The following is a 23,707-nucleotide window of genomic DNA, read 5'->3' as shown; positions in this document are numbered from 1 at the left end:
TAATGAACAGGGCAGATTCAAAGAAAACCAAAGTTCATATCCTTTTACTCTTTTCAGAGTTGCCTTAAAAAGTGGAGGAAGGAACCTTCAGTCAATATGGCAGACAGGTAGTGTTCAGTGATCGGGAGGGGAAGCCATGAGGCCCATGGGGGCACAAGGATGAAAACAAACTCTTAGCACTTGGAGGAGTCGATGAAGCTAGAAGTGAGCTTTTTAAACAAAATCAGAATTGAAAAAAGGGCCATCTTCTCCTTCCACATGTCTAGAAAAAGTGTCCACTGATGGGAGCAGAACTTGGATGTCTGTCCTGGGCAGCAGGTAGTAACAGGATCACCAGAGGAACAGGCATGCCCTATGCTCATCTATAGCTCTGAGGAATGTGGCACAGAGAGACTGAGCTGAGAAGCTCATGTGAAAACTGGTCTTTTGGAATCCCGAGCTTGGCCGAGTCAAATACCTACACAACCCAGGACACATCTGAGTCTCTCAAAGGCAACCCTGCTGGAGATGAGCTCACAGACAGATGGTAGGAGACACCCATGGAAACTCCCTGCTGCAAGAGGGAGCAAAGGGAACAAGTGCGTGAACCAAGGGTTCCTCAGCCATGGATGTGAAAGTGACTTTAAAATAGGGATGTTTAGGGGCGCCTGGGTGGCTCAGTCGTTAAGCGTCTGCCTTCGGCTCGGGTCATGGTCCCAGGGTCCTGGGATCGAGCCCCTCATCGGGCTCCCTGCTAGGCAGGAAGCCTGCTTCTCCCTCTCCCGCTCCCCCTGCCTGTGTTCCCTCTCTTGCTGTGTCTCTCTCTGTCAAATAAATAAAATCTTAAAAAAAAAAAAAAATGGAAACTGTGCTTGACAATTCTATTAAAAAAAAATAGGGAGGTTTAATATGTGCAAGATACAAAAGCTATACTCAAATTCATAAGACAAAAATAGGCCGTTATAAAAAGAATAGAAAAACTGAAACAGAGTCAGAATGTTATTTCTAAAGTCCAGGGGGAAAAATATTAAAAAAAAAAAAAACCTAAATAGATGGGATAAACGGCAGACTTTATACAATGAGGAATTATGAGCTGGCAGAGTGGAAAAGGTTTTCAATATAACACCTTGGAAATACCTAATGACATGGCAGAAGGGGCCCAGAAATAGCCTGCAAGGTGTCAGCCAAAGAAGGTGCCCAGAAGGTGTGGAGATGCTCCCTCTTAGAGCAAGTTTCCATGTGGGCTTTCTAAGACTTGTCCGTGAGCTCAGCCCAGATCACCACCCAGGCCCTGGGCGTGCCTTGGACTCCCCCACTCCTACACCTACCACCCAACACTCGTGATCAGGGAGCACTTACCTGGTTGCCTTCTGCCTCCCTGCTTTCTGGTTCTTCATTTTTGTCTTCCAGACACTGGGTTGTTCTCGTGCAGCCTTTCATGAGGTCTTTTCCCTGCCCGTTTCGCCCTGGTAGGTAGTGACCAACGGTTTCTAGATGCCTGGAGTTTCTGGAGCTCCTGAGGGCAGGGCCGGGCTGGTGAATGTCTCGGCCGGCCTCCGGAAAGTCCCACGACCTGGGCTGGGAGCTGGAGTCTGGGTCTGTGGGGCATCTGGAAGGACTGCTCTCCGAACAACCCAAGTTTAAGGATGCACTGGCAATTTCTTGGTCCGGTTCCTTCAATGAAATGGCATCTTGAGGCTGTTTCTGGCAAGACCCTGAGGTGAAGGACACAGCCATGCTGCTGGGATTGAAGGTCAAGGTGCTGCTGCAGTTCGGCCGTGGGAACCTGGGAGAGGAGCCGCCAGGCTCCGACTCGGTGGAGGAGTGGCTGCCAACGGAGGCGTCAGACTGGCTGCGGCGGGCATTGTAGGGCTTCAGGAAGGAGCTGTACACAAAGCCTGTGCTGACTACGGGGCGGAAAAATCAACACGAAGGGCTTTTAATGGAAGGGGTGGTGGGCGGAGTCAACCGAGAAAAAACTATGGTTGAAAAGCTAGGTCAGTAGTGAGAGACACAAAACAAGATGCCTAGGGACAAAAAAGATGAGACCCTCAATCCCAGGGGACGCCGTGGGTGGGTGCAGATGCAACTCTGTAGCTACCTGGCAGCGCCTAACCGCCTGGCCTAACTGACCACCTAACACGTGAGGGATGCGAGCCCCTACAGAGATTCATGGGGACAGTAATAAAAATGGCGCCGGGTTTGAGAATGAGCAGGTGAAGAGAATTTAACAGGGTATCTGCATCATGGAAACAAAGGCCAGGAGAGACTTAACTAAGGATGTGTTCAGATACACTGAGGATGGAAAAGGGATTTTAAAAACCATCCTCACAGTGACCGAGCCCCTCCGAGATGGCCGCCGGCCCTTTTGCCATCCGGAGCACTTGAATCTCCGCTTCTGGTCTGGGAACGTGGTGGGCATAGCGTGAGAATAGTCTGATGTAGGAAGCGGTTTGGAGGGGTTAGTATGTACACAACACACGCACAGCACATGATCACTTTAATAAACTGCCTAAGATGATGACAGAGAGGGCCCTCAGCTCAAACTTCTAAACATAAAAGACTGAAATCCTTGATCCATGGGAACATTTTTTGTAACATTAAGAAGAAGTATCTGTGAAGGCAGGGACCCAGAGCAGGTAACCTTCATGCGAGCAAGGGCCATCTCCGCCTTCATCTTTAATGTGTTTTCCATACCTAAAAACACTTTTGTTACATCTGCTGAATGGGGGGGGGGGTCTCCTGGGCAGATGGTGAGGAGTAGAGGGTCTAACAGCTGATCCTAATACTGTGGGCTTCCTGCCACCACTCCCAGGATGGCGTAGATAAAAGCCCCAAGGGTAGAACAGCTTCTTGAAGAGCCTGGATCGTTACTAGGAGTCCTTCTGTGAACCCAGCAGCGGCTTCCCCTGCCCATCACCCTCCACCCTTGCCTTCCTTTCCCACTGCCAATCTCCATTCTTTTGGGTAAGCGGGAAGGGATGGGGGTGGTGGGAGTCCACAAAATACTTTCAAACTGAGAATGGCACAATTTTCCATTCCGGTGGTATGAACAGAGATGTTTATTGTATAGGCCCACAGTCCTTATTTAAAATGCTGAGGCCAGATGTGTTTTGGAATTCAGACTTTCTCAATTTGGGAAAAGTAATCAAGTACGTATATGGTTTATGCATGACATCCCCAGCAGGGTCTGGGTCACCGCCTCAAAATTAAACCCATTGTTTCTATAATGTATGACTATTCACATCAAAAGAGAGGAGTTACAATTATAAACAGCCTCACAACACTTTGCTTGGATTTTGCTACCAAGTAAGTTCAGATCAGGGAAGGTTTTGGCAAATGAGTTCTGAAAAAAAAGCCCTTTGTTTTTCAGAGCTTTCTGAATTTTTGGAATCGTTAGGAAATGACATGGATTATTATTCTTTTTACTTTTCTTTAAATTCTGTACCCAACAACCCCCCCCCAACTACCCACCCCCCGCTAGAAAAAAGCTATAAGCTATTTTTAAAGTCATTCCCTAGTCATGAGGTAAAACCATTATGGAACAAAAAACTCAAAAAGCAAACAAAAAATCCTTTCCTACAGGTTTTAAATTCACACGCTGTCAAAACCCATTTACAGAGCTTGGAAGAGGGCAGCTTATTTTGGGGTTCTCTTAGGACAGGTTGAGAAGACTCAGGCCCCAGTAAGCACACGGCCTGTAAGAGCTGTAAAGCATGGCAAGATCCTGCAAGGTAAGAAATGGAGCCCTCTCTGGAATTTGTAAAAATAAAACCAAAACCAAAGACAGGTTTTGTTTTGGTAATGACTTGGGCACTATACTCTCCCAAGATAGATAGAACTTGTAAGGTTATTTTTCCCCTTTAATCAAAGACTTTTTTTTTTTTTTTTTGGCCTAGACAGGATTCGGGTACAGCCAGAAATAACTTTTTCCTCATTTAGAGTTAGAGTAATCTGAGGTCTAGCATTCCTACCTCCATTGTCAATCAGCCAGCGGTTTTGACTGCCCATGGGGTCCTTTTTTTTGATTACGCCCACCAGGTCACCTTCCAGAAGTGAGACATCTAAGTCTTGAGCGGCATTGAAGTTCCGTTCTGCTTGGAAGAGTTTTTCAGGGGGATACCTTGCCAGAAGGGAGGCCCGGAGTTCTTCTGACTGTAGCATGTAACTTGGCTGAAAGGCAACACAGAGATGCAATCAACAAAAGCCCTCCCTGGCCACCAGCCCAGCAGCCATATTTAATGCCAACTCGCAGTCTGAGTCTCAGAAATGGGGGCAACAACAGCCAGCCACTCGCTAATCCATTGGATGTTTTTGTGCCTGAGTCAGTCCATGTGGCTGGGTAAAATCATGATCTTAGTTCATGTTTTAGTGCCTTGGTAGCTATTAAGAAAATTTAACACACACTTAGTTTCACATCTGTTTATCTTGTGACCAAAAAATGTGATTAAAGTGCCACGTGGGGCGCCTGGCTGGCCCAGTTGGTAAAGCGCACGACTCCTGATCTCGGGGTTGTGAGTTCAAACCCCATACTGGGTGTAGAGATTACTTAAAAATAAAATCTTCAAAAAAAACTACCACCAAAAGAGTCAAAATATCTAAGTAATATTACAAGATCTTCTATTTTGCTATATGAATTGAAACAACTGAGACTTTCCTTATCTTGACTTCCCCATCTATAAAAACAATTACTATTGGTAAAAATTAGAAAAAATAAAAGTAATAAATTTGATTCTCCCTTTCAAGCTAATATAAATTAATGAGATTATATGGAGCAAAATGTAAACAGAGATCAATAATCTTTTCGATTATGGCCCCTACTTTTCAAAAATATGGAAAAATTGAGTTCTAAAGAATGTAACTCCAAGTAAGAAAGCAGTCAGCCATGAACGGTTTGGCCATGTATCAGATAATTACCTTTCTTTCTTCTTTTTTTTTTTTTAAAGATTTTATTTTTATTTATTTGACAGAGAGCGAGTGAGAACACACAAGCAGGGGAAGCGGCAGACAGAGGGAGAGGGAGAATCGGATTCCCACTGAGCGGGGAGCCCAACTCAGGGCCTGATCCTAGGGCCCCGGGTTCATAATCCGAGCCAAAGGCAGACACCCAACGGACTGAGCCACGCTGGCACCCCAGATAATTACCTTTTCCAATACATGATCAAATACAGGGAAGCCTGGCAGAACTGACATACCCTTAAATCAGTTTCCTTAATTAACTGGTCAAAGTATTAATATGAATCCTTCAGGAACTCCATTCACTGTATAGACTAAGATCTGAGAAGGCTTTTCAGAAGGTGTTTTGAGGTGCATATCGAGTGTGAAAAAGCTACTGGCAGTCCCTAGCCTTAGCAGCCGCGATGCGCAGGAATACTGAGAGAAGCAGCCCGCGACAGATGAGGGAACTCCATGACCTTTATTCTGCATTATTATAAGACATTTAAACTCCTGTGAAGCTGCTCATCTGTGGACAGAGCTGGGTGCATCTTATCCATAAGCTGGATACAGCTTATCTGTACAGTGCTCACTACGTGCCAGGCAATTTCTAATTGAGAAGTTTTGTAAGATGTGTGAGTCCATCTGGTGTTGGATAAGTAGAACACTGTTGGATCTGCATGGGTTTAGCTTGTGCGCTGGCAGCACGCATATGAACTCACCTGAACCTGCTAAGAGCTCGATGATGTAAGCACCAAACCCGGGTCCTGGAGACCGCACGAGGCTAAGTAGCCGGCTCGGGGACACGGGGGAAGTCCCCCTAGCGCCGGGCCTGAGCCCCCTCCCCAGTCCCCACTCTCCCCCAAGCTCCGCGTGCGACCTCCCCCTCACCAGCCCCAGCAGCGGCTTCCGGGCCGCCGGACGGTCCGTGGTCTTCCTCTCAAATGGCTTCCTGGCAGCCGGAAGCGACTCTGGGAAGAAGGTGAAAACCTGGAGCTGCTGCAGGACCCTGCTGTGCTCCTCATGGAAGACGGCGGTAAGGTTCCCCTCTTTGCCAGCGACTTTAAGTGACTGGAGTCAGCGGGCAGGGCAGAGAGAGAGAGGGGGGAGAGATGATGCAAGCTCGCAGGCCTGACGGGCGGCTTGGGCTCAGCTCCCTGTCACCCAGCTCCCCGTTACTGGGCAGGTTACTGGGCATGGCCGCAGGTGGGCCGCCCGGCGGGGGGTGGGGTTGGGGCTGGGCTCCTCAGGGAGGAAAAGAGACGCTGAGAAGCCACAGGCACCAGCAAGGGACGGAGATTCGGAGGGGCTTGACCTGAGGACCCATTTAATCTCTAGTGTGAAGAATTTCTCAAGCAACCCAAATGCGCATTCCCAGAAAGACAGAAAGACACCAGGAAAGCCTCAGAGACTCCTCCGCTGGGGCACTGGGGGGACGGGCCGGGGCCTGGGACGGGGGCGGGGGGGGGGGGGAAGGGTCGGCCAGAGGGAGTGGCGGAGGGACAGATGGAGGGATGGACGGGCGGAGGGACAGACGGAGGGTCGGGCAGGTCAGCCGGAGGGACGGGCGGAGGAACAGATGGAGGGACGACCAGAGGGATGGATGGAGGGACGGATGGACGGGCGGAGGGACAGACAGCCGGAGGGACAGAGAGTCGGGCGGAGGGACAGACGGAGGGTCAGCCGAAGGGACGAACGGAGGGACAGACGGGCGGAGGGACGGGCAGATGGACGGGCAGATGGAGAGATGGACGGCTGGAGGGACTGCCTGCCGGCCGGCCGGCCACCACCACACACACACCGACAGCAGCGGCTTCAGCTGCTCCAGCGCCCGGCGCACGAAGTCGCAGTGGGCTTCGGCGTAGCCGTGGATGCAGTTGGTGAAGAGCCCCTGGGCGAACTGCTGGAACTTGGGCAGCTCGTCCAGCAGCTGCGCGTTCAGGGCCTCGTAGTTGTTCCGAGCCGACTGCAGCTCCTCCAGAGTCTTCTTGTCCTTTAGCTTCTCTGCCCGCTCCGTGCAGTTGTAGAAGTCCAGAAGCTTATCGAAGCGTTTCTGCACCAGCTTGTGGGGCCCCGTGAACATGCTTAGCAGCTGATTGAGGGGAGAGATGACAAGCCGCTCTGTCCTCTCCTTCTGTGGGGACAAGAAAATCACGTGGCTCAGTTGTCCCGTATCCCATATTTATGGTTTTTAATTGAGAAATAACAGATATAACATCAGGTTCAGGTGTACATACAACATAATGATTCAGTATTTGAATATACTGCAGAACCATCACCACGGTAAGTCCAGTGAACACCCGCACCCGTCACCACATATATTTGTCCTTCTCTGAAATACCCTTCAGGCTGATTTGTGATACCCTGTACCACCTGCTTTGCTCCCAGCGCACAAGCTAAACCCATGCAGATCCAACAGTGTTCTACTTATCCAACACCAGATGGACTCACACATCTTACAAAACTTCTCAATTTAAAACCTTCACCAATCATATGCACATGCCAAAAGTCTGCAAAACATGCTGGGCCCACCTGAGCTCCATAGTTGATAATGGGACAGTCTGTCCGGTATCACCTCTTATGTGCACAGGTCTACATGGCTTGAAGTTAACTGAAGATGTAGTTGTTACATAGGTCTGAGGTAGAGAAGCTTTCGTACACCCATACATAATACCTTTTCTAATCATAGCTACTTGTTAATCCCTCTTTCTACTTTTCAAAAGATTTTTCTCGTGGTTTAGAAGGACAGACATCGAGGGGCAGGATATTGCCACATAAAGAACATAAATAGGTACTTAGTAAACATTACTTTTAGTAAGATGCTACTGTTGTTAGAACACTTCCCCAAGTGTGAATAAATGCTTTCTTCAGCCTCGAGCCATCCAAAAATTTCCAAGAAACCTTCAAACCCCACTCATCACTTTCTCCTCACCATCAAACAATTCCATATCTATATTTAGAATTGCCAGAACAATCTGACCTTTAGTACTGTCTTTATAAGGAAGTACATGCCATCTCAAAGATCCATTGGTTAACTTCGAAACTACTAAATATTCCAAGTTAGTACTCCTATAGTTGTTTTCTTTCATCAGAGTTGTCAATAGTGATACCAGATGAAATTTCCCAGTTTTCCTGTGTCTCTTCAAACTAGACTGATCACAAGCTATAAAAAATCTCTTTGGATAACAGAGGCCCAACCTGTCCTTTTAATCAATTAAAAGCCATTGTTCTGAATATAAAACCCCAATATGGATAGAGCTAGAGGATGACCGGTGTTCCTGATGCACACAGCATGTCTTCTGTGGAATTAACTTTTCCACAAGCTGGATGTCCAAGAACCCCAGGAAGAAGGCCACCCTACGAAAAGAGGGTTGAAGAAAGAGTCACTTACGAAGTGTGTGAAGAGCTGGTCGCTGATGTAGCGATGCACCTTCTCGAACTGCTCCAAGTCTCTGTGTCCCTTCTCCATGCACACATCCCACATGCTCACGGCAGCCACCACTTTCACACACGCCGATTCCTAGAGCCGGTTAGAAACAAATGCAGTCAGACAGACAGAACTTCCTAGCCATCACCATTCACCCTGGACAGCAGAATGGGACAAAAGGGGTCCATAATTAAAAATTTTCTCTCTAGCACAGTTATTTTAGCTTTGAAATGAGCACATTCTCATAAACTATGATTTATGAGGAACAGAGAAAAGCCTAAGACTCTTATTTATAGAAAAAAATGGTGAGGGTTGTTATCGGCTTTTTAGCATTTCTTTATGTTCCTAATTTGAGTCAAGATGATTCCTGCAGGATGATGATAATGAGTGATCACCTCTCCTACAAGTGTCGGCTCATGCTGTCACTGTCTCAAAGACAGCTGGCCATGACCCTGCTTCCTGCACTCAGGCACACCTGACTGCTCTGTCCTTTGTCACTGCAGACAACTTACTAATGTTTGCGCACTGTCTCTATTTCCCTCCCACAACCCCCTAATAACATGTAAACTCCAGGAGGGCAGGGATTTTTGTCTGTGTTGTTGGCTGACTCAATTATCATTTGCTGACTAAATGAACAAATAAGTGAATGCATAGTACACTCTTCTGCACGGCTCCTGACAGGTTTTAAACCCTAGGCTGTTTTCTCTGGCTACTTAAACAATGCTGGGTTCTCACCTTCTTTAGTTTAAGTTAGGGGAATACCCATTATTTCGCTATTAACCCAAATAAAATCTAAAGGTACCCAAAACTCCATTCATGTATTTCAAGGGCAAATGAAGTCCCTAAGCAAAAAACATCAGTGCCTCATTCATTTGTTTGATTTTACAACATTTTATTTTATGACACTAGCAGACCTCTTGTCTTTAAATCCTATGCCTGTATGTGTAGACATCGTGTTTTGTCAGAAGGATAAATTGTGTCATCTTCCTAATTCCTCCTGAGTGGGAGAATGCATGTGAAACGTGATGTCCTCTTATATTCTTTTAAAAAAAAATGTTGTGAAGTCTCAAAATAGTAGTCGACACATCAATGTAGATACCAAAGTATAGTCAATATCCCTCAGCTTATGTTCTTGCCAGCTCGCTCTCTCTCAGTGGATCCAAATAATTTTATTTGGCAGGGCTTTTCACTTTATGTCAGTGATGAAACTGTTCAACACTTAGAAAACATGGGGAGAAAACACTCAATAAAAGGATATCGAAAGTAGAGGAATTAATTTTAAGGGAATGTCCTAGACCAGGGAATACACTTGGGAGTTGTATCAACATTGTTTTTGCCAAATCTCTCACTTTAAGCCAATGTGCTCTTAAAAAAGTTTTATAAACCCTAATTTTTATCTAATTATATACTTAAAACATGAAGGGAGCGAGTTTGCTACTTAGGGGCATGTGGGAAACATAGGGGGCATTTCAAATCATGGGGATTATTTAATAAATGATGACAATTGGAAAAGCAGGTAAAAAAAAAAAAATCACACTGGATCCTTACCTCAACCTTTAGTGTCACTAAATTCCAGCTAGATCAATGACTTCAACTTTAAAAAATGAAATAATAAAAATACTAAAACCTGGGAGATACTTATTACCTTGGAATAGGAAAGACCTTTTCAAGCATGACATAGACCTAAGAAGCCATAAAAAAGTTCAGACCATGCAAACCTAAAAATTTTCTACATGGGGAAAACATTTAAGCAAACTCAAAAGTCAACAAACTGAGGGAGAAATAGTTGTAAACCATTATCATACACAAAGGGCTATTCTATTTTCTCCAACTATACAGAGGTACTACAAGTCAGTAAGAGAAAGATCATCAAATCAATAAATAAGCATTTCAAAATATAGACAAATCAATAGAAAAAGGAATATAATGACTTAAAGATAGGAAAATATCCTCAACTTCATTCATAAGGAATGCAAATTTAAACCTACATGCAAATAGCATTTTTAACCTATCTTGCAAAGAGAAGACATTTTGATTTTGGTAACACTGTGTCTTAGTAAGGGATGGGGAAATCATTTCATACACTACCGATAGGGAGTCTGCCCTGGTACAATGTCTACATGCTATATGATTTGGCTCAGCAAATCCAGTACTCTGGTCTTCAGATATACGCTCATAGATCAGAAAATGATGTATCTACAAGGATATTCCTTGTGCCAATATATCTAATCGTTTGCCAACAACAAATAAACGTCCATCAATAGGGGACAAGTTAATTACATTATGGCACATCCATATCATTACATACTGGTGCAATTGTTTAAAAAAAAAAAGAAAGTTCTGTGTGCAGAGGTACAGAAATGACTTCCAAAATACTATTATGTGCAAAACCCAAGATGCTCAACAGTGTGTATCTCTCTCTCTCTCTCTCCCCCACACATACACACACGATTATCTCTGATGAGAGAAGAATCTGATAAATGCAGACTGTGTCTCTAGAAGGTGCCTGGGAGACGGGCTGGAGGAAGAATTATTTTCACTTTTTACTTATTCCTTTGGCACCTTTGAATTTGTACCATTTTCCTTAAATTTTTTTTTTTTTTTTTAAGAAAGCAGAGGATCTCTCTTTAAGAAAACTGTCAGGAAGAGATTTTCATGTGTGACAGACAGGAGTACATGATATGCTTATATAAACACCACTCTGTGAAGCCCATAGGGGAAGGAGAGGCCCAAACAGAAAGGAGTCTAGTCCCACCTCTGACTGTGAAGCAAACACCGCCTGACCTCCTCAGCCCCTCCAGCTCTCCAGACCTATTCACGGTTCTAACAATTTTAGAGGCCTTGTGTATAGCAACCACATTTGATGGAAATTAACATTATTATGAGAAAGCATGCCTCCAATGGGAACCACTATCGTATTAGTCAATCTGTGAAATGATCTTTACAAAATGAACTGTGACAAGTGTTTCACGAATAACTGGACAGAGGAGACAGTGAGCAAAAGGTGGTGGGAAGGTCGGTGACCGCGAGAGGGAGGAAGGAGCCAGGCTGCTCTAGAATTCATTCGGAAGCTCATCTTCCAGATGCTGTCACCTCTTAACTAAACAACCGGACTCCCAGGAACAAGTATGTCAGGGCACAGTGGTCGTCTGAGTCCAGATTATTCAACACGCATCCCACAATATGCTGACGAGCAGGAAAATGGACGGAATTACACCCTATGTGATTCTAAGCAGAGCGCTGCCTTCACTCACCCGGATATGCTGAAGGTAGAGAGACAGGTCCCGGATAAAAGATTTGATCAATCTTTCTTGCATTCGGAAGTTCTTTTCTGTTTCTTCAAATGCTTCATCTTTGATCTGTTCAAAATAAACAAGTACTGTTAGCAGATCTGGATTCTCCCTCAGTTTATCCCATTGGCATTAAAAGTACCTTTTGTCTAAATTTTAAGCCTTTGATGTTTCCCCAAATCATACTGAATTGAATTTAAACACCTCTATGTGACCTTGAAAGATCGCCAAAATACACCCAGGCTCTCCTGCCTTCACACCTTACTTCCTCTGCTCCTGATGGGAAGACATGCTTTGCTGTGGTCAGATGCTCTCTTCCTGTCCCCAGTGACCACATTTGTTCACCCCGGTGCCATGGCTCGAGCTGTCCCCTTGCCTGGTATGCCCTGTCCCTATGCCAAACTACCCCCTTTCTTTGAGGCTTAGATTAAATCTCTTGTCAGCATGAAGCTTGCTCTCATGCAACTCCTGTTTTCCTAAGTACTAGAGCATACAGAGAACAAACTGCAACACTTAGCAGCTGATTGTTTTCTAGCTGCTACTTCCCACTAACTACATACTGCATGTATGCTATAGAACGAAGCCTGGTGACTCCAGATCCACGCTCAGCAATGCGGATGTTTCCAAATTACTCAGTTTCTCAGACTTTAGGTTTTTCCAATTTGTGACATGTTGTGTCGAACTACGGTGATCTCTTAAATCCCTTCTAGCTTCATGTCTACGACTTGGTCTCCCCAGGTACATCGCAAGCTCCTCATGGGTGTCTGAAACCACAGTAACTATTATTTGGTGACCGATTTGGCCTCCTGATTTGCCTTTGCACACACTGTAAGCCGCTCACCACAGCAGGGTGGAGGGCTGGGCGGTGGGATTCCCATACATAGCAGCTGCCGGGTCCTGCGTCCACCAGCTGGCAAACACCAAAAGAGGTACTAAGAGATGAATCATGTCAATCGATACCATGCAGGCTGCCCCGTAGAAACCCCAAAACGTTGCTGAAGATGTGCCAAACCTTCAAGGGTGGGAATCTCACCTGTGGAGCAAAGCCAGTGAGGTGCTTCAGGTGACTGCTAACGCGGTTGGACTTCTTGATGATGGAATGGATGTTCAGTTTGGAAATTTTCTCCATGAGGCTGTCTTCATCACCCTTTCGGTACTTGAGGACTAGGGAGTGAGTCAAGAAAGCCCTTCTCTGAGCGTGTACAGACTACAAAATGAGCCACAAAATGAGATCAACAACCCAAACTAGAGGTAGTGCTCAGTTTCAGTGAGCTTATAACTGAGTAGAGACAAAACAAGAATGGAAATCACCATTATGGGCAGACAGGATACTTGACGAAGCACAGAGATGGCACAGACTGGAGGTGGTTAGGAGGAAAGGGAGCAGAGGGGTCAGGAAAAGAATCCCAAGATTTGGAGTCCAGGAAACCTCTGAGCTCCATGCCCAGGTCTGTCATTTCATCAAGGTGTGGCCTTCCAGAAGTCACTTAACTCCTCTGAGCCTTATTTTCCTCTCCAATAAAATATAGAGAGGAACACTACTTGCTTTATAAGACCATCTTAAATGGTCTTGAGTACAAATATTTATATCCAATTGTCTCATATAGTAAAATGCTATATAGGAGTCGTGATCAACTACTGTGTCGTATCTTAGGCACAATCTCTAGAAAAGTCAGGAGACATCAGAAGGGTCACAAGGAGAAGACTGGGTGGCACTACAAAGGCACACTTTATTGTTACAGGAGATGAAGACATTACATTAGGAGATAAGAATCAGAGAGGGAGATAAACCATAAAAGACTCCTAACTATGGGAAACAAACTGAGGGCTGCTGGAGGGGCGGGGGGACAGGGTAACTGGGTGATGGGCATTAAGGAGGGCACGGGATGTGATGAGCACTGGGTGTTATATAAGACTGATGAATCACTGAACTGTACTTCTGAAGCTAATAATACACTATATATTAATTAACTGAATTTAAATTTTAAAAGGTGCCTGGGTAGCTCAGTCCCTTCGGCTCAGGTCACGATCCCAGAGTCTCCCCCGATCAGGCCCCAAATCAGGCTCCCCGCTCAGCGGGGAGTCTGCTTCTCCCTGACCCTCCCCACCTTGTGCTCTCTCACTCCCTCTCTCTCAAATAAATAAAATCTTTAAGAAAAATAAATGAAAGAAATAAATTTAAAAGAGAGAGAGGGAAGAAAGGAGATAGGAACCAAGACAAAGGACTAGGTGGCCTGAGGGCTTTAAGAGCACAGTGGCCACAGCGCCCCAATGTGGCTGATGCGGTGGGTGGGAGGGACAGGAAGAGGTACTATAACACAGATTCTTTGAAGATGTGACTAACAAATCAATGTAGCATGGTTACCATGCTATACTGATCGAGAGTTCAAATTAGCGCCTCACAAGAAGTTTGATGAAAGAGAAAAGAAATGGTTCGGTTCCTTCCACATTATAAAGAAAGCGCTGGGTGGTTTTCAACTAACTACACAGTGCTGGGGCGGGGCTCAGACCAAAGAGGAGTCACGTGACCCAGAGACTGGGCAAACGGGGGTTTTCTGAAAGAGGAGGAGAAGTCCTAACTTAAGTGGAGGTAGTAAAACATCCAACATGACATGCAGGAAAACAAGTCTAAGCACGGGCTGAAAAGGCTTGCCTTCCGTGAGCAAGCGGAGAAAGCAATCACCAGTGCCTGAATGAGCCACTCTGTATCCGTGGGAAAGACTCATTACTACAAGTCTGATCACAGATGCCTTACTTCCAATATTCCACAGTTGTACTTTCATTATGTTATTGCTTGCTTTTTCATACCCTATTTCCCCCCATTCTGCCACCGTTTCTACAGCAGAGCCCTATTACCCACCCTCTGTCTTGCCCTTCTCTGGTAAAGGCATAATTCTTTGGAGGGGGGCAGCATTCCATTCTCAAGGGTATACCTCCTTTTCAGCAAGTACGCTTTTCTTACCCAGGTCCTTTCGACGTTTATATTCATTAATGTTCACGTTGATCTCCTTGACTGCAAGGACTGCATTGGTTAAGGGCGCTTTATCGGGGTGGGATTCTGGGGTGGAATTCAGCAACTCCATGAGTAGCAGTGGGTAGCGCATTACCCTCTGGACCGGTTTGATGAGGAAGGAGCCCAGGTTAATATAATTTGTGCATCCCCTAACAGAGAAGGAAAAAGAGACTTTTAATCAAATGTCAGTAAGATAGGGCCTATTGGTAATGTTTGTGATTCTTAAATATAGCTCTGTTCTCTCATCCTCCTTTCCAATTTCATTCATTCAGCAAATATTTTCTGGGTACCTAATAAATACCAGGTACTGTTGTAGGCACTAGGGATTTAGTAGAGGAAAGAGAGAGGCAATAAACATTGTAGCAAGTGTCATTTGGTGATAAGCACTATGGAGAAAAATACAGCAAAGGAGGTCTACTTCTAGGTTTATCTCTATTAGGGAAGAAAATAAAGAAATGAGCTTGTGCATCAAGGGCGAGGGACTTACCATTCTGTGTACAGGCTCCTACAGGGCAGCGAGCATGAAAAGAAAACAGACAACTGCTTAGAGGGAATGCTAAATATGCCGACTTTCACACTCTTCGCAGGATGTATTAGTTCAACTAATGCCTATCAGTTGGGCACACAAATAAAATCACATGGGATAAAGGGAAATTATTAATATCTATGGAGGCATATCTAGTTCATTAAAAAGTTAGTAAGCCCCTAACTTCCCTATGATCTACTGAGACATATATTGTATCCTTATAATCTGCCTAAGTCCAGGAGGATCTCACCTGAAGGTCAAGAATAAGTGAATTGGGTCTTTTTACACCTATGCTCTTGTTTGTTTGGAGCAAACTATCTCCCTGACTGCTTCTTACCTGAAATGCGAATTTCATACTTTGTATCTACAGATATGAAGCGGGAAGCCACTGAAGATTTTCAAGGGAAAAGGCAATATGATGAGAGCAGAGCAAGTTACATAACAGGACCTATAATAACATATCATTCATGATTAAAATAAGATAGATGTCACAAGAAGTCTAGACCATGCACGGACTGAGTTCTCAACGGCAGGATAAAGAATTATGATGGGAGTGCAGTGAGGTCAAAACTCCTACTTGAGATCTGCCAAGGAGTCCTGAAGATGCTTCTGGACCTTCTCATCCTTCTCGTAGATTTCCAGCAGTGAAATGGCCTCATCGTGATTCTGGCAGTAAACCTTGTACGTTCCCTCAAGCTCGTCCCGGTGATCAAGAAACACAGGCCCTTTAGGATATACGTACACATACAGTGTTTTTAGTACCTTTCTTCTCAGTAGCCTCAATGCGAAGTAGATAACCAAATATTTACCAGTTAAATCCTATCACAAGACATGATAATGAGACTAATTACCCAATTTATAATTTCCATGAAATAGCTCAGAATTATATTTAAAGCAAAATTTAAGAGAACCACGTCATCACATATTTTTCAGCACACACACACACACACACACACACACACACACACACACACACACACCTGGCCCCGGAAACCGCCTCCAGTCCCTTTCCAGTCAGGCAGAGGGGTCTGCAAGCAGTCCCCACAGAAGATCAGAAGAGTAAGGGCCCCTCACTCTCTAAGCCCCAGGGAAACCACAGTGAGACAGCAGTTTCTAACCTCTTCTTTGTGCATGAATTAAATACACAGGACTATAAATGAAGTTTATTATATTAAAATACCTATAATATAAAAAAAACACAACAAATCTGTGACAAAGTAACATCTGTACTTTCTTTCTGTGAGATAGGTGTAAAATAATTTAAAATACTACGTACCCTCCTGGTGCTTTTTTCTTATCTCCTTACTCGGCCGAGCCCTGAGCACGGCCCATTCTCTCCTCCCTCACTAGATCCTGTCCTGCCTGCGCTGAGTCCTTCCCCAGTAAGACTACTAATGCGAGTTCCACGCTGCTTTCGCCAGCACCCTGATTACCTTGATTTTTTTTTGCTGAGTTATCCCCCTCTCCGTATACTTTTTCCATTTCTATTCCCGGCTCATAAAACTGCTTGGAAGGTCCATTGTTGGGGGGTGGGGGGGGGAGCAGGAAGGCTTCCCGTAGAACAGTTTGAATAATTCCCTACCACTTGTGTGATTTAAAAAAAAAATGGAAATGGGGGCCCAGGATAGAGAAAATATGTATGTAATTGCCGGTATATAATAAACTCTCTGGAAGGCAACAGAAGAAAACTAATAACCCTGGGTGCTTCTGGTTTGAAGAACTGGTGGCTAGGGAATGGGTAAGAGCCTTTTACTAAATAGTTCTTTGTAACTTTCTGTGTGCCATGGGAATGTATTAAAAATAAGTTAAATTAGAATTATATTAAAATAACAAAGAAATATATTAAAATAAACTTGACCTCCCCAAACATTGCTCATGCAATTCATGCCCACCTGCCTTTTGCTAGTGGCTCGCCAAAGCTTTCCTGTGTCCGTTCCCCTCCCAGATGAGTCAGGTAAACACTGCCTAGTGCAAGCCAACATCATGACCCCATTCTCCTTTTCAGTGATCAGCTTAGGCATATGCACGTGACCCAGTTCTGGCCAATGAGAAATAGAGAAAGCTGACAGGGGAGCACTGGGAAAGCTTTGTTCACTCTTAAATGACACAGGGTCACTTCTCCCTTCTGCTGGATGTTGTCATGTGTGTAGGGGGATGGCTAGAACTGCAGTAGCATCTTGTGACCATGATTCCAGGAAAACAGCAAAATGGTAGGATGTCCCTTCCCACGTTGTACCAGAGCTGGTCTGTGTGACCAACAAAATATGGCAGAAGTGACAGTGTGTCATCAGGTTAGAGAAGACATTGTGGGTCTCCCATCTTGAGCCTTCTCTCCCTCTTGGATCACTCACTGGGGAAAGCCAGCTGCCATGTCCTGAGGACAGTCCATGGAGAGGCTCAAAGGCAAGGAACTAGGGCTTAAAAAGCTGAGTGGGCTTCCTTGGAAGTGGATCCATGAGCCCGAGGATGGCAGTCCAGGCCAACAGCTTGACCCCCACCTCAGGAGCTGCCCAGCTAAGCCACTCCTGGATTCCTCGGCCACGGGCACTGTGGCATAATACGTGTTTCTGATTTAAAGCTGCTAAGTTTTGGTATAATTTGTTACATGGCAATAGATAACTAATACAGTTCCTTTGTTGATTAAAAACAGATGACTGTTTTTCAAACATCCTTGACAATGACCCACACGAGCGAAAACATTTTAAATCATGGCTCGGTATTACTTATATGTGCAATGGACACAAGTGTCAAAGTATTACTTATATGTGCAGTGGACGTGAGTGTCAAAGTATTACTTATATGTGCAGTGGACGTGAGTGTCAAAAAGCTGTAGCTGTGCATAGTCTTTATAGTACACTCTGATATTTTCTATTTTATTTTATTGAAAAAAGTATATACCGGGTGCAACTTGCTCTAGTGATCTCATGACCCACCAACAGGCTGCAACCTTTGGTCTGGAAAACTCACGCTATGTGACACCCAAAAATCTCTTCTATTGCTAACATCCTGCAGCACCTCAAAGTAGGCTGTAGATAAAAGGAGAAGCAGCCGGCCAAGTGGCCTCTGAGCTAAGGAGCTAGAACTTCATTTTCCCACTTAGTAGCAGCAAAGCTGCTTCACCCCTTACCTCCTACCCGTGAAGTTTAACAAAAAGGGGCGGGGGGGGAGCTGCTTCTGAAGCAATGGCAGGAGCTCATACCTACAGCATCGCTGATTTCCAGATCAGCCAATAACTGCTTTGAGACCTTAATCACCATCTGCATATTTCCAAAAAGTCCTTCAAAGTCGATGTTTGGAATCTGAGAAAGGGAAACAAAACGTAAAGATGCACGGAAACGAAATTAATAGCATGCCATTCATACTAGGAACATCTCTTCAAGGATGGTACAAAACTGTTCAAAGTCAGCTTTACTCACTGTCACCAAGATTCCAGGACAGAAGCATGCCAACATTATCTCTAGTGTCACTCCTTGTCCCTGATCCAATTACTCTCTGCTCGACCCCCTCCCCCACTACCTTAGTAAAAGGACTGTGTTACCAGTCTGGTCTCGAATTATATTGAGATACAAATTCCCACGCAGTACCCAAAACCTGATGGCGGTGCCCACTTCCTATACTAGTTCTTAGGAGTGAATGTTCCAAAAGTATAAACCCAAGGTTTGTACTTGGCCAGGCCCAGATGGTCTAGTAACAAGCAGTAAGGACAGTAAATCCCCCCAGGAGGCTGTTAACCTTTTTTCCCTACCTCCAGCATCTAGACAAGTAGCTGGCACACACGTGACGGGCAGGGTTTCCTGAATAAACGCTGTACCGTCAGGTGCGAGAGCCACCGAAACAATCATCCCCAGACTTCATTATTAGGCCACTGTCCCAATGCTGTGACCATCCAGACTGCCTATGAGTGTCTTCAGGAGCCACGGAAGCAGGACATGTCCCTGGAGCTACTGCAGCAAGTTTGGCAAGTTAACAGTAGTCTTGAGAAGTGACAGGATGCTGAAAGCCTAAGCTGATGACACGTACATTGGGGCCCTGCAGTTAGGAGCAGCAGCCGTACAGCATTTATTTCAAACCCAGTAACCCTTTGCGGTGGACGCGCCCACACCCTAGCGCTCCAGGCTGGGAGAATCACGTTCGCCGTAAAGCGAACTTGCTCTCACAGCTCCCACCTGTGCCTGCTGCAGGGGCACCATGATGTGCTCGATGCACATTTCCAGATCCCGAACGTAGTCTCTTTCCGTCTGGAGGAGCTCTTCTATCACCTTGGCTCTCTTCTCCAGCATCCTCTGCTCTGGGTTTTCAGTGTACACTGACCCAGGAGGGGCCACTGGTGATGAAGACTGGGAGGAGAGCAGCGTCATTTCTAGAAGGGAAGAGAAAACTGGTCGGCGGCTCTGGGTGTGAAAGCAAGCCTCTTCAACAGTTCAGGCTGAAAAGAACACACTCCTTGAGAACCAAAGTCTCGTCACTGTCAACCACCAGGAAATCCGATCATGCGTCAGTTCTAATTACGAACAGATGAAGGGCTGAGAAAGCCGTTTCTGCAAAGAGAACTTCTGTCATCTGTGTGATAACATTTCTCGAACTCGTCCTAAAAAAGAATAGCTGGCCCATTTCAGGAGGACAAATCAGTGTCCACAACCTCTTAGGGAAGAGGCTGAGAGAGGCACTGTTCTTACAAAGAATTGCTTTCACTTAATTAGGTAAAAAACCCAATGCATGAGGTCAGCAGCAGAAATACCAAGCTGGAAGTTAAACACTGATAAAGCAATATTAAAAAGAATATTATGGGGGACATCACAATGCCAACTAAGGAGAAGACGAGAGTTAGATAGGAATTACCGGAGAACTGGGTGACTATAGGGCCTACTGTGTTCCAGTCACTGTGATGGATGATGAACATCCACAATGAAATATACAAAAATTAAAAAAAAAGGAAATATACAAAAATTATTTAGATTCTCCCTATCGAAACATTAATAAAGACTTGGGCACCTTGTTATTTCAAATGCCCTAGAAGATACAAAGGTACTAGAAAGATGAAGTTCCTTTTTTTAAAGATTCTTATTTATTTATTTGACAGAGAGAGACACAGCGAGAGAGGGAACACAAGCAGGGGGAGTGGGAAAGGAAGAAGCAGGCTTCCCGCCGAGCAGGGAGCCTGAGGTGGGGCTGGATCCCAGGGCCCTGGAATCATGACCTGAGCCAAAGGCAGACACTTAATGACTGAGCCACCCAAGCACCTCAAAGATGAAATTCTTTTTAAGGATATTTTCAGTCAAAAGAACCTCTGTAGAACCATACCGTATGATCTAAAAACGAAAACAAATATGTACCTTGTCATTAGCTTTTACAATTACCCATGAGTTAGCTACACATGATGAGATTTATAAAGACGGGATGGCATTTGTTCATTTAAAATAAACATTAAACACTTGAAAAAAATTCCAACAATGAAGCAATCTCTGTTCAGTTTATTTCAAATTCCTTAAGACCCACTTAAAAAAAACTACCATTTTGGTTAAGTAAATATACTAATCTGGGTGTGATCACAAGAATATTTTTAGCAGATCTAAGAAGCAAAAACACACGTTTACACTACTTATGGAAAACTAGGCTTTCACATCAGATTTCAGTCTTCAAAAATCTTCCCCACTGCCCCTTCTCTAAGAACCTAGGAATTCCAATGTTTAAAAAAGAATGCACCCAGATTCTGGTTTCTAAAAACCACTCTCCACTGAAAGAAACCAGAATTCCTTGGAGAAATGGCTAATTCCAAGATTGGAGCAAGGAAGGCATAGGTGAACCAGAAACATCTAATGGCAGAAAAGAAGAAAGTGCCCAACAACATGATGGAGGTATTTCCAAAAGGCATGGAGCCAGCTTCAAGGGGCTCCCATTGGCCAAATCTGGTACAATTTGAGTATCAAAGTAAATAAGCACAGCAATGGACTATATAATCCAGTGACTAAACTAACAATCCATGAATTCATATTGATAACATATTTGCACAGTTTTGAGTTAGTTATTACAAATTACTTATTAATTACAATGAAAAATAGTGACTATATATAGTGGAGAAAGGGAGAATGCGATCACCGAGTAAAAAAATTCACATCATCAATAAAGGGCAAACGGACATCATGTCTTTCCACTCGTCGTATCTGGAAACAACCCAATATCCCTGATGTGGTATCCCAGTCAAAAATGCGTAATCTGCAACAAATCTTGAGGAAACATCAGCACATGCAAACTAAGGATTTGAATTCTTCAACATGTCATGTTATGAAAGACGAAGAGGGGCTCCTGGATGGCTGGCTCCATCTGTGGAGCCTGTGACTCTTGATCTGGGGGTCATGAGTTTGAGCCCCCCACTGGGTGTACAGTTTACTTAAAAAAAAGAAAGAAAGACAAGCTTGGGAGACAGTCCCCAATCAAAGATGACTGAGAAGATGACAAGTAAATGCCATGTGTGAATAGCAACTGAGTCCTGATCTGGGGGAAAAAATTGCTACAAAGGACATTACTAGGGCAATTGGTGAAGTTGTAATATAGACTGTAAGTTAGATAAACGATTAAATCAGTGAAAAATTTCCTGAAATGGCAAATCTATGTGGTCATGTAGGACATTCATGGTTCATACAAAATACAAACGGAAGCTTACGAAAGGACACGATATATGCAACCTACACTCAGTCAGAAAAAAGTGTGTGTGTGTGTGTGTGTGTGTGTGTGTGTGTGTGTGTGGAGAGAATGAACACAAAACCCAACAAAATGTTAAACACGGATGGATATGAATAAAGGATATACAGGAAGTTCTTTTACTACTGCAATAATGTGTAAATTTTGTAGTATTCAAAATAAAGTTTAAAAAGGCATAATCGGGGGCGCCTGGGTGGCTCAGTCGTTAAGCGTCTGCCTCCGGCTCGGGTCATGATCCCAGGGTCCTGGGATCGAGCCCCGCGTCGGGCTCCCTGCTCCGCAGGAAGCCTGCTTCTCCCTCTCCCGCTCCCCCTGCTTGTGTTCCCTCTCTCGCTGTGTCTCTGCCAAATGAAGAAATCTTAAAAAAAAAAAAAAAAAAATTCGGAAAATATCTTTCTTGAACTTCTTTCAGTAGAATGACAAAATTTCAAGCATAACTCTTATTGCACTAGAGTGCTAAATCATAATCCCAAATTAATTGTAGCATATGTAAAATTTATTTTCAATAGCCTTGTTTCAAATTTTCTTTGCAATTTCAAGCAATAGGATCTCACTGCCAAATATGGTTTCATAAGTGGCAAGCTGAGAAGAGAAACTCATTTTTAAAATTTATTATCTTCTTTATTTAGGGATAATTGACATAATATTCGCTTCAGGCATACAACATATAATGATACGTTATTTTTAGAAGACACTCATTTTTAATATAGGACTAAAAAGTTCTGAAAGGGAGAACATTTACTGAATTCCTACCACGGGCAATGCACTTTACATACTTATGTCCCTGAACTTATTTAATATTCATGTCAAAACTCTCAAGTTGTATTATTACTTGATTTAATAGATAACCTGGGTTTTGAGAGGCTGACCAACTTGTCCCAGGTTATGTAGTAAGTAAATGGCAGTTCTGGGATTTTAATCTAAATATATTTCAATCCAAATCCTCTGCACTTAATCCTGTACCATTTTGCCTCCCTAGCCTGGAATCTCAACTAGAAAAGGTCAGGGGTTTATATGCCTCAAATCTTGAAAATTCCCTGGAAACTATTCTATCTCAGGAATCAAAGTTCTATTAATTATAACAGTTGAAAGCTTAAAATACCACCAAGTATTCGTCAATCAAAAGCCAGCAACCTACACTAAGAAACTCGGATTTTTATTTTTATTAAAAGGGAAAAAAGAAATGGTAACAATTCTTTAAAATAACAGCATGATGCTTTTTTTATTTTTTGCAGGTGCATTATAAACTTTTGGACTGCCTTTAAAACAAAACCAAAAACACTTTAGCATGATTTAAAATCCCTGTGGAATGTATCTGCAATTTTGACAAAATTCTACATGTTTCTGAAGATGTAGGTGACCCTCAAGCTCTAGAGACATATTAATTCTCAAGATTACGTCAAACTAGAAATATCTGGCTTGAAATGACTCCAACTGTAAAACCCTTTTTCCATTATTCCAAATACATCCTAAGGAAAAAGTCTGATCTAAAATTTCAGTATCTGGGACGACCGAGTGAGAGAAGGTGGCCTCCTCCTTCAGCTAGCTGCAGCGGAGACAGGCTTGGAATCTTGCTCTACCCTGCTCGAGCTGGGGAACCCCGACAAAGGCCACTTGACCTCTGGGCCTCAACGTCCTCATCTGTAAAATGAGGGTAACAGTGCCTGCTTTGCCAAGCTGTTGAGGGAATCAACAAGGTAATAACTCGACACAAGTTAGTTCTTTCCCCACCATGGGTCAGAACATGCTGTCTGCACCAGATTGAGGTAAAATGCACCAAGTAGAAATGTTCTGTCCAGACCCTGGAACATTCCACTTTTCTCTAAGAACAATAAAAG

At 44.2% G+C, this 23,707-nt stretch overlaps 1 protein-coding gene across 6 annotated transcripts in view; it reads right to left on the bottom strand.

Moving 5' to 3' along the window:
- DNMBP (dynamin binding protein) overlaps positions 1 to 23,707 on the bottom strand; it is a 92,723-nt gene that overhangs the window by 6,094 nt on the left and 62,922 nt on the right. For 5 of the 6 annotated variants that reach the window (XM_025880714.2, XM_073904319.1, XM_073904318.1 and 2 more), the window contains 12 exons: positions 19,337 to 19,530; positions 18,370 to 18,469; positions 15,748 to 15,895; positions 15,132 to 15,149; positions 14,594 to 14,793; positions 12,665 to 12,795; positions 11,596 to 11,700; positions 8,306 to 8,434; positions 6,716 to 7,048; positions 5,806 to 5,985; positions 3,954 to 4,152; positions 1,339 to 1,886 (listed from right to left, as the gene is read on the bottom strand). In XM_025880714.2, the coding sequence (XP_025736499.1) occupies positions 1,339 to 1,886; positions 3,954 to 4,152; positions 5,806 to 5,985; positions 6,716 to 7,048; positions 8,306 to 8,434; positions 11,596 to 11,700; positions 12,665 to 12,795; positions 14,594 to 14,793; positions 15,132 to 15,149; positions 15,748 to 15,895; positions 18,370 to 18,469; positions 19,337 to 19,530 (2,285 nt within the window). The remainder of the gene's footprint in view (positions 1 to 1,338; positions 1,887 to 3,953; positions 4,153 to 5,805; positions 5,986 to 6,715; positions 7,049 to 8,305; positions 8,435 to 11,595; positions 11,701 to 12,664; positions 12,796 to 14,593; positions 14,794 to 15,131; positions 15,150 to 15,747; positions 15,896 to 18,369; positions 18,470 to 19,336; positions 19,531 to 23,707) is intronic. The other variant, XR_012381688.1, reaches the window with a different exon arrangement.

This window comes from Callorhinus ursinus, unplaced genomic scaffold, assembly GCF_003265705.2.
Source record: "Callorhinus ursinus isolate GAN/ISIS: 27379988/994484 unplaced genomic scaffold, GSC_fseal_2.0 scaffold20, whole genome shotgun sequence".
NCBI classification, from domain to species: domain Eukaryota; kingdom Metazoa; phylum Chordata; class Mammalia; order Carnivora; family Otariidae; genus Callorhinus; species Callorhinus ursinus.
The sequence above is the reverse complement of the archived record's forward strand: the minus strand, read 5'-3'. Positions and strand labels throughout refer to the sequence as shown.